General features: G+C 33.0%; 3 protein-coding genes across 3 annotated transcripts; all 3 read right to left on the reverse strand.

The window, feature by feature from the left end:
• Positions 1–1,239: 1,239 nt before the first annotated feature.
• On the reverse strand, positions 1,240–6,060 carry LOC111277774 (protein NUCLEAR FUSION DEFECTIVE 4-like). Its single transcript, XM_022864190.2, has 3 exons — positions 5,493–6,060; positions 2,387–3,276; positions 1,240–2,034 (listed from the first exon to the last, which is right to left on the reverse strand). The coding sequence occupies exons 1-3, from the start codon at positions 5,799–5,801 to the stop codon at positions 1,560–1,562; spliced, it is 1,674 nt and encodes a 557-aa protein (XP_022719925.2). The 5' UTR covers positions 5,802–6,060; the 3' UTR covers positions 1,240–1,559.
• A 2,051-nt stretch (positions 6,061–8,111) lies between these two features.
• LOC111277466 (putative glutathione S-transferase) lies at positions 8,112–9,314 on the reverse strand. Its single transcript, XM_022863907.2, has 2 exons — positions 8,759–9,314; positions 8,112–8,585 (listed from the first exon to the last, which is right to left on the reverse strand). The coding sequence occupies exons 1-2, from the start codon at positions 9,074–9,076 to the stop codon at positions 8,232–8,234; spliced, it is 672 nt and encodes a 223-aa protein (XP_022719642.2). The 5' UTR covers positions 9,077–9,314; the 3' UTR covers positions 8,112–8,231.
• Positions 9,315–9,649: 335 nt separating this feature from the next.
• On the reverse strand, positions 9,650–10,751 carry LOC149518138 (putative glutathione S-transferase). The gene is made up of 2 exons (XM_089764355.1): positions 10,434–10,751; positions 9,650–10,171 (listed from the first exon to the last, which is right to left on the reverse strand). Exons 1-2 carry the CDS (start codon positions 10,749–10,751, stop codon positions 9,818–9,820), a joined length of 672 nt encoding a protein of 223 aa, XP_089620481.1. The 3' UTR covers positions 9,650–9,817.
• Between the last annotated feature and the right edge of the window lie 47 nt (positions 10,752–10,798).

The following is a 10,798-nucleotide window of genomic DNA, read 5'->3' on the forward strand; positions in this document are numbered from 1 at the left end:
GATCATGAAAAAGAAAACATTATATATTTATTTTATTTCAAGTAACAAAAACTTTATAACAATATGGTTTCAAATCAAAATAAAGAATTTAAAATTTCAATAGCAAATAGATAAAAAGTAATAGTTTAAATAAGTTCAACAATTATCTGTAGCAAAAAAATTTATAAAATTAAAAATAAAAATCTACTACCAAAATAGTTAAAAGAAAACACTTGAGAAAAAGCATAAAATAGAAAAGAAAGGGAAGTACAAAATTCGATTTAATTGTGATAAAAGATAATTCTTTGAAAAAAAATTTTTAAAAAAAGAAATATATAAAAAATGAACGAAGATGATAACATAAAACCAAAAGATTTAAAAGAAAACTTTTTAAAAAAGTCAAAATAGAGAAAGATTAAATATTTATTTTTTATTGAAATTTTAATTTAAAATTTTTGTTATATTTATTTTTTTCAAACTTAAATCTATATTTTCAATTTAATTTAGGATAATGATAGTTATTTCAATTTTATTACTATAAAAATACTAAAATTATTTTATTATATTAAAATTATAATTTGGTTAATAATTACGTGTATAGCATATGAAAAAAACTAGTATATATATATATATATATATATATATATATGCAAGTTTTGTTTATTTGCATTTTGTCTTTCTATTAAAAATAAGAAAGAAAGAGTTGTCAAATTGTTATTATATATAAGTTCGAAAACTTAACTACTAAATATTAAATTAAGAGTCTATTAATAATTTTTTTAAAATTAAATATGATTTGTCATTTAATGAATTTATCATTTTAAAAAAGTTTTAAGTTTAACTAGAAGTCTCTTAATGAAGGAACGTTCTATCTTTAATACCCTATATTTATAAAGTACTGACGCATTGTTTCATTTTCAATTTTTTTGCTATCAACATCAAAATACTTGAGACAGGAGTCAAGCAATTTAACGTGCAGTATTCCCTTAATTTTTATCCAAAATTTAATAAAAATAAAAATATTGTCAAAATTTAACATAATTGAAGTATAATAACAAAACTCATTAATATCGAAGCATAGAGCTAGTGACAAGTTTGATAATTGTCTCAAAGAAAAAGGGAACATGTAAAGTTTTCCTCAAGTCATTTCCTGAGCTGCATCTGACACTTAAACACTCTTAGCAACTTCTGTAGATTAAATGCGTAATTGAGAGCATCAGAATAATGGAAAACTGTGAGAATAGCCAATACTTCAGTCATGACTGGTAAAAACTAGCTAAAATGTAGTCTGCCTTCACATTTACAATGATGCATTCCACGAGTCATAATCTAACCTTTTTTTTTTTTCTTTCCATTCTATGGTACGTTAGAAACATTGCGCCACCCCCCCCCCCCCCCCCCCCCGATCTGATGGGGATAGCTATATGGTTAGTCGTATGTATGATTCAATGAATCAATGTCACTTCTGGTTTTACCCAATTTTCTTGGGAGTCGTTATACCCTCCCAAGTGCATTACAAATGTGAGATCCAATGAACGGAAAATAGAGAGAGAGAGAGAGAGGAGAAGGGACTTTATTTTCTACGAGAACTGTGCTGGACTTCTATTCCTTTCATAGTCGTCATAAGCAGGCCTGGTCCTTAAGAAGAGCAGAAAACTTGAGATTAGGCCTAACATGGAAATGCATCCCCAGCATATGAATGTCTGCAGATAGCAGTCCCTACCCATGCACACCATTGCTTCCTCCAATGAATTTTCTTGCATAGAACTTTTCACATTAGAATCATATACTAAAGCTGCAAGGAGACCATACAGTAGTGATCCAATGGGAATGTTGGTGATGAGGATGTTGTGGTTGACACTGGCACTATTAGGCCCAAATAGCTCTGATGTGATGGACACTGCCGCTGAAAATACGAATCCAGAGCTTAATCCAATCATGGCTGTGCCAGCATGCAATGCTGCCTCACTACCTGATGCAGCAAGCAGAAAGAAGGCTATTGGTGTTGGCACCAGGGCAACTGCTAACCACCCAGTCCTTGCATAGTACACCTTGCTGCATTTGTAAGGCATTTAAGTCATCATTTTCTGAGTTAAAAGCTTACATGGAACTATGGAAGTCAATTTAAAATTTAGAGTAGAATTCATTCTGCAATTATGAAACAAATTCAATTCAGAATTGCTTCTGAATTCTACAACTGTATATTTAATGACTACTGAACTCTAATAATGGCCGTATGGTACCGAAAGAGTACGGGCAGTTTCCATGCAAAGGGATGCTACTTTGCTGGAGATGCCTTTCATCTATTAAATGAATTCTAAAGGTAATAAAGTGGTGCCGTGCTTATTGTTTGATGTTGATGCAATCTTTAAACAGCATAAATATACTATTTGCAGTAAATACGTACTCACGCAGGAAATCTGGGGCAGCTGAAAGCAAACGACCAAAGAATGAGAAAGAGGAGTAAAGAGTCACGACTGTACTAATCTGGGAGTAGTATCCGAGTGATTGCGCAATCTGCCCTATATTATTGCTATAAACCAGCCCTATTGTCCCTCCACAGAAATAGGCCACATAATATAGCCAGAAATCCCACCGGCGCACTAGCAATCTTGCAGAGTGTTCCTCACCAAGCATTGTTAACCTGCCTTTCTCCATTACCTTCCCAAAAAACCCTTCTTTATTTGTCTCATAAAATGGATTGACACTCGAGCCATTATTTTGATTATTTCCAATCAATTCCTTATGGAGCTCGAGGTCATCAGGGTCAACCAATCTGAAGTTCGAGACATCAAGACAAAACCTGCTATGGATGGTACGACGAGCCCAGTTCCTACCACAGACAATGCCAGGTAAACACAAAGGTAGGAGCAATAACATTAAGGCACCCACCAGGAGAATGCGTGCCCTTAATGCTTCAGATGAAAGTGAATTTAACAGGAGAAGATATAGGCCAGTGATAACAGCTAAAACATTGAGGACAATGAAAATGAAAGAGTCCTGACTAATAACATCAGTGGAAAGAAGTTGCAAAGGTGGTTGGCGGAGGATTGGGATGAGAGCTAAGATGGATGCAAGAAGAGGCACAAGTGCATTTAAGAAGAGATAGAGGGTGTCATCATCATGGGTTATTGCATTGGCAATTAGAGTGTAAAGTGCAGCGGTTACACCATTGAAACTGATGGTGAGGGACAAAGCAAGTGCCCTGTTGGTTGGGAAATTTCTGATGCATAAAACAAAGCATACTGTGTTGAACCAGCAGATGCTACAACCAGCAACCAAACACAGAAGAAATACCTGCCATGGATTCACAGGAAATCACAATTAGTTTTCAATGTAATGCCCTCTCAGCACTAATCAAAGGCTTTTACTCAAGCAACTATCTCCCTCTTTCCCCACCAGGGTATTATCCATCAACTCCCTGTAATATTTGTTTGTCTGCATGACTGAGCAGAATCATTTGTAACGTACAGATAGGTACCAGATATTGCAAGCAATGAATTCAGTAGAATTTTTTTTCTATCAAAAAATGAAGTAACGCATTCAGTAATGTTAGTATAGAATTGTAAGTTTTGCCTCAATGGTAAGTATCTTCCCCTAATTAAGAAATGAGGGATTTTGCAGAGTGGAATTTGACCTCTTTGGTCCTTATTTGCTGATTGTGTCAGCAAATAGCGAGCACGTAGACATGGCAACAACTTCAACTCTTCAAGGGTCTTTCATAATATGCAACAAATGAAGCAATTTTATTCATAGGCTGCGAACGAAGGATTTGTTATCATTCTATTTCACTCATTTCCTATTTATGCCATGTAAAATTTTCTTTTTATGTGAAATATGAAGAATGTTAAGTTATTTCTCCTCAATAAAAATGGGATTGCATCATTTTTCTAGCACAAGCTGTCTGGCTTATTCTACATTGTGATGTTGAATTTTTGAATAAATTGTATCAAGTTCAGGGTGACTCCTAGAGTACAGGAGATGGGCCCATGCAGCCAATGCAAGAAAGGTAGGTTTGAATGGAAGGTTGGCTACCTAACTGGCAGACAGTGATCCTAAAAAATTTACCAGTGGTTTTCAATCACATCATATAAGGACTAACTAATCCTTAGGTACCAAACATTAGTTAATCTAATGTCAAACAGAGTGAGTTCAGCATAAAATCCCCAATTACCTTCACCAGAAACAAGTTTTTTACTGAATCTTTGCCACATAAATAAATATCCTAACTTTCTTTCAATCAAGACGTGCCTTGAAAATAAAAATTATATTTGTTTGAGATTAGGCTTTTTGTGCATTTATATTTGTTTATTTATGTTTAACACGAGGAAATCATAAAAATTATCTTATTATTGTTAATGTCGATAAATCAAATATAACATATGTTTTTTATTTTTTATCAAAACCTTTTTTTTAACTTTACACTATCAATTTTATGTTTTTTTTTATTATTATATAATCATGTTATATTTAAAATTATCATATCTATTTAAAATATTTTTTTGAGAAAATTAATTTACCCAAAAGCTAACTTTGAATAATCAGATTATGCAAATTTTCTTTACCGACCAAAATATGCAGTGAAAGTATTAGGTAACTCTTCTTGGACGGCTTTCCTACTATTTGTCTCATCGGTGTTAACTAAATTATGTGATCAATTCTGACAGAAATTAGTTGGGAAAAACAATTGAGGGTAAAAAAAAAAAAAGGTCCCAAACCAAAACTGGTAATCATTATCTTGATATTGGACCTAAGGTGGGCATCTAAAGGATGAGGAAGGTTCTAAAAGGGTCTGAAAATTATTCTTTACTTCAACCACCAGTTACAACCTACAACCCCCACGCCTGATTGGTACACATATTATCGTTTCACTTTCCATTTGCCAAAGGGTTAACGTGTGAACTATACTACCTTTTATAATTTGATACTTATAAAAAAAATATTTTATTTTGCATCAAATGTTTTGTTTCACACACTAATTCTGATAAATTAATGTGATAAAAAATAATCAATAATCTCATAAAATGTAATACATTTTTATTGGTCAATATTTCAACTATCATGTTAATTAGTGATACGGAAAGATAATTCGAATAACTAGTCATTATATTTTTCTATGAATACTATAATTCAAAAATGAAATTACATGTTAACCCTTTGCCAAACTAACTTACACTGTTAGATTCACAAGGAACGAACTTCAGGTTGTGTTAATGTTTTTGGCTTGCGTGGAGGAGTGAGGTTCGCTAATTTATTTGTGTCAAAGATAGAAACTAGAAAAAGGAATGAAAAAGAGACGGTAAGGAAAAGGACTTATTGTACACGCCCCACCCACCCCCTGAGAACAAGAACAAGAGAAGAAGAAAAAACTGAAGGAAAGTCGAAGATCCTGAATAGAGAAGAAAAATGGAAAGCAAAGGGAAAAAAGAAATATAAGATTCAGTAAAAACGGATTAACAATCCCAGGAAGCAGAAACCAAGCAATTTAAGCAAGTACTAAAGATTGAACTTACTGGGAAATAAGGAAGGGTAATGATTTGTTTGATGACAAGCCATTGAACACCGTAGCCAAAAAGCCCGAGGAAAGCAGCCATGAACATGACGACCCACAATGGAAAATACATCAGAGACACCCCAGAACACCAACCAAATACCTTCCCCATATCTGAAGCAACAGACAAGTAATTCAGCTGCACCTGAGATATCCCAAGAACTGATTTCAATGTTGAAGAGTAGGATGAAAAGTCGAAGTTTGTCCCTGTAAAAGCCTGTATCCATGTTGTTGCAACTAGTATCATCCATTTCCTTGATTGTCCTACCATTGCCAAAGCTTCAACTTACCAGGAAAAAAAGAGAGATAATTGGATAGACACAGAGAAAGAGAGGAAGAAACTTGGCGTGAGCTAATTATTATGTATTTAACGCTTCCCGGACTCTTGTGTTGGCTACTAGGCTTTGATTTTTGGACTGGGGATGGGCTCTCTGAGCTATGCTGAGGCAAATGTGCATTTTATATTGACGAGGGAAAACATTTGGGTGGGTTTTGAAGAAAAAGTGTCTAATGCAATATTAGGATTAGTGAGACTTCTTTTGATGTTAAAATTTGTGTCAGATTTTATAGTTATTTTCATATAAAATTATAATTTAAAAAAAAAAATTCAAATTTGATTCTTTGAGTAAAAAGGTTACAATCAATAAAACAATCCTACATCTATCGAATTAAGAATAATTTGAACTCATAAATATAACAAAGACTCTTCATCTCTTACTAATTGATTCGATTGGACAATCTAAAATTTAATATGGTGTTGGAGCTAAAATTTATTTATTTATTATGGTTAAAGTAGATATCTTTTGAATAGATTTATCAAAGTAACAATTTGCCCTATATTTTATTATTTTTATGAAAATTTTAAATTTTAATATATTAGAGACAAGTGACTATATATATCATCTCAATTTCTTGTGTAAAATTTAAGTTTTTTTTATCATATATCGAATATTGAATTTAAAATTTAAGATTTCAAATTTATCAACATGTTAACAGAATAACACATATTTCTTAAAATATATTAAAAAAAACTAGTTACTTGGTTTTGTGGAACCGTGGATGGATGGCTGTGAAGTTCAAGTTAGGTTCAATCCCGACCAATTGCTTTGGTTCATTGGAGCAGACAAAATCAGAGATCATCTTGGCCAAGTTTTGCTTAGTACAGTTTCATGTCAAAGAGTAGTTCTGTCTCATGCTCTTCACGCCTAGATTATGGCAATTTGTTTTGGTTTAAAAGTGGCCACAGCAAATGGTTTTCATAATTTAATGATGATGAAGGAGATAGCATGCAGATGCAGGCCATTTTGGAGGTTCAAAGTAAAGACAATTTTTGCTTATTCGTTGGAGAGCGATGTTATGAATGACGATATCAGATATTTGGCCTCCCAATGTCAAACTTGTCTCTTTGTTCATGTACCTAGTCAGGTTAATTGCTTAGCTCGTAAGATAGCTTGATTGCATTGTGATTTGTTTGAAGAGATTAAGGGTTTGGATCACTTGGGCCGCAGTCTTGATCAGAGCTAATTGAAAGGTACCCTCATCTCCCAAAAGCTACCTCTGGCTATTTTATAGCCAATAGAATGAAAAGAGAAGAAATTAAATGAAAAACACAAAAACAATAATAACCATTTGCATATACTTCTTGGAATTAATGCTTACAAACTGACAATTTAATTGTGTTTTCTTCTTTAAAACCACTCCAATGTTTTTCCTTCCATTTTTTTTCTGTGCATTCAATATTTTCCCCTTCAAAACTACAATAATCATTTTTTGTAATTTACAATTGACAATTAAGATATCTGTATATTTTTTATGTTTACATTCTTAAGCTTTTTTTTTTCCCTGTGATTTATGCACCAATAAACCTATCTGTGTCTGAAAAGAGTGGCCGTGAAAGCTTGGTATGATCTGACCAAACCTTGAATACGAATTTTCAAATCGGAACTTAACCTGATTGGATCCATAAATTGTGTCTACCACAACCAGAACATTTAATTTCATCCTTTTCTCTTTTAATCTTTCTTATCAAACATAGCATAACATCGAGACGCTGAATGCTAATCTCTTCCAAAACTAGGGAGTTAATATTTTGTAGTCCTTTCAATTTCATCATTTCTTTTGTTTTTTTATGGTCGCTTTGATTGATGTACACTATTCTTCAAAACATATGCATTTTCTGCTTTCTTGAATAAATAAAATCATATATATATATATATATATATATATATATATATATAACGTTATGATCATTGCTATTAATGAGTCCCGGAAAATTTTGACGACTTTAGTTCCCATTTGGCTTTGTGGTCCAAAAGTGTTAGCTAAAATTGGAGCCCCCCAAAAATTCATGAAACTTTTTTATTGGTTCCACCCACTTCTATGTCAAATATTCTAATTGAATTTTGTAAACGATCATTAAATTCTAAAATTGTCAAAATCGTTTTGTGGAGAACTTTGATAATTAATAAGACTATACATAGTTTTCTCCGACAAGTTAGTTCTTAATCTCATTCATAAAATTTAAATTTTTCATCGATTATATACATATTAAATAATATGACACCAAATTAAAAACCGCAAATTCCAAAGACCAGCATCACAATATAGATCCAAATGAAAGGGAAAGTCAAGTACATAGTTGGAGGAAAGCAAACATGAATCTAAAGAAAATAAATAGAAGTACTCAAATTATTTCTTATAACTATTTGGGGCACATAGCCATTCGGATGGCACTAAAGACATTGCGTAATTCATCAGGTGGGGGAAGGTTTTGCTCAATGCTCGGAACTTGTAGGAAATTTTTGGTCCATAAATCTAAACATGGAAACCTTGTTGAATCCATTACCTTAAAACCACCAATTTCCTCAATAAACTGCAACCAATATGCAATCCATCCTGCTACTATATCAAGAAACCCAATTTCTTGATCTCCACCAAAAAATTTTTTTCCATGAAGCTCTTCTTCAAGTAATTGTAAGGCCTCGACAGTCGATTTGATTGCCTTCACTTGATCATCTCCTGTTGAAGCAAATGCCTTCTTTGATGCTTCCATCAACTACATCAGAAATTTTCAATAATGTTGTAATCCAACTAGCCATTAAAAATATTCAGACTATGTTTTTGTTTTTTTGTTTTTTTTTCTTTTGAAGAAATTGATAAAAGAATAGAAGATCACAATGAAAATCATATAATTGACTAAAAATGAATGAAATTAGTTGGGCTGATCACCTTGTCATCAATGAACGCAGCCCAGAAACGTACATAAGCCCTCTCTGGAGGATGTTGTGGAAAGAGACGTCTTTCCTTCCATGTTTCATCTATGTATTCCAGGATGATTTTCGAATCAATTATCGGTTTTCCACCATGAACGAGTACTGGAACTTTTTTATGGACAGGGTTCAATGCCAGAAGCAACAAACTCTTGTTAACAAGGTCTTCTTCAATGAACTCAACTTCAATGCCCTTCAACTTCAATGCCCATACAACTCTTTGGGTAAACATGCTATGCCTTGTCCCTAAAAGCTTCAAATTGCCAACAGCTGCCATGATTTTCTAAATGATAATAGGAAAACGAGTACCATATACTAAAATTTTGGTGGCGAACTCACCATTTGAATTTCAATTGTATATCCCAAGTCTTTTTTTTTTTTTTTTGGGAGGAAGACCTAAGTCTTTGAATATTGAGGAAAAGAAGACTTCCAATTTAAATTTACCCTAAGTCTTTTTTTAATTGTAGCTCAAAGTGCACTTCTAATTTCCAAATATAATCCAAATGCAAAAAGTTAAATTAAAGAAAAAAAACAACTATATGTTAGTTAGGTTTAGGGCCACAAAAAAGAATTATGATTAAAAAAAAGGGGCCAATGTCATTTTGGGAGGCTAGTGTGGTGTTAGTTGCATTTGGATTATATACAAAGAAATTATAATTTTTATTTTTTGGATTATGATGACAGAATATTATTTATTGATTAAAGATGTAGTTATAAAAGATAGAAGACTTAACAAGTCTGTAATTACTACTATTAAATTCATCAAAATATAGTAAAAGTGCGAGAAAATCTTGAGATTGAGTGTAAAGCTCTACAATTTTGTTTGTAGCTAATCTCACTGAAAAAAAAAAAAAAATTTAGCACTGAATTATCAAAATTAATTAAATGAGACATTAATATATAAGACAAAACTCTATAAACTGAAATGCGTAAAATTGGTCCAAATATTTTATTTATTTGATTAGGAAAAGAGGTATCGAATCGAGCTCTTTAAAAGCTAATGCTGAAAGCATTATTTTCACTGTTTCCCTAACATGGCGTTTCGAAAAGCAACGTAGCCATTGTGCAGGTCATCAGATGGGGGAAGGTTTTGCTTGATGGTTGGAACTAGTAGAAATTCTTTAGTCCATGAATCAAAGGAAGGAAATGTTGTTGAGTCCATCATCTTGAAGCCACCTATTTTCTCTACAATTGGTAGCCAATGTGCCATCCACCCTGCTGCTATATCGAGATACCCAATCTCTTCACCTCCAAAGAACCTTTTTCCACGAATCTCTTCTTCTAATTTTTGTAAGGCGTCGATGGCGGATTCAGTCGCCTTTGCCTGATCTCCTCCGGTGGAAAAAAATGCCTTGATTGTTGATTCCACCAACTAAGCAAAAAAAATAACTATAAATCAGTAATCTTCTTGTGAAGGCAAAGTATATATAATTCTAAAAATGATAATAAAAAGAAGTTGACCCACAAAAATGGATCATTTAAAATAACCACTAATGCGGTTGGTAGTCATTATCAATTTGAGATCAAAGGTTGTAACAATCTCTAATAAATAATAATGAAATGTAACAAAAAGAAATGGTTGATCATTTCCCTTCCAAAGCTTGTTAGGAAGTAAAGCAACTAATAAGCATTACCCTTTCATCAATAAATTTAGCCCAAAAACGCATATAAGCTCTCTTAAGAGGATCTTGTGGCAAGTTGGGTCTTTCCTTCCATGTTTCATCAATGTATTCCAGGATGATTTTGGATTCGGGTATGGGTTTTTGGCCACGGATGAGAACAGGAACTGTTTTCTGAACTGGGTTTGACTTGAGATGCATTGAACTCTTGTTGAATAGGTCTTCTTCAATGAACTCATACTCAATACCCTTCAGCTTCAATGCCCATACCACTCTCTGCAAGAACATGCTTTGCCTTGTGCCCAAAAGCTTCAAATCTGCTGATCCTGCCATGGTTTTCTCAATTCCACTAAGAAAAGAAGCTGAAGGAACAATTTGGT

The sequence above is a fragment of the Durio zibethinus genome, chromosome 7 (genome assembly GCF_047325235.1).
Source record: "Durio zibethinus cultivar Kanyao isolate XHJ-2024 chromosome 7, ASM4732523v1, whole genome shotgun sequence".
Classification (NCBI taxonomy): Eukaryota; Viridiplantae; Streptophyta; class Magnoliopsida; order Malvales; family Malvaceae; genus Durio; species Durio zibethinus.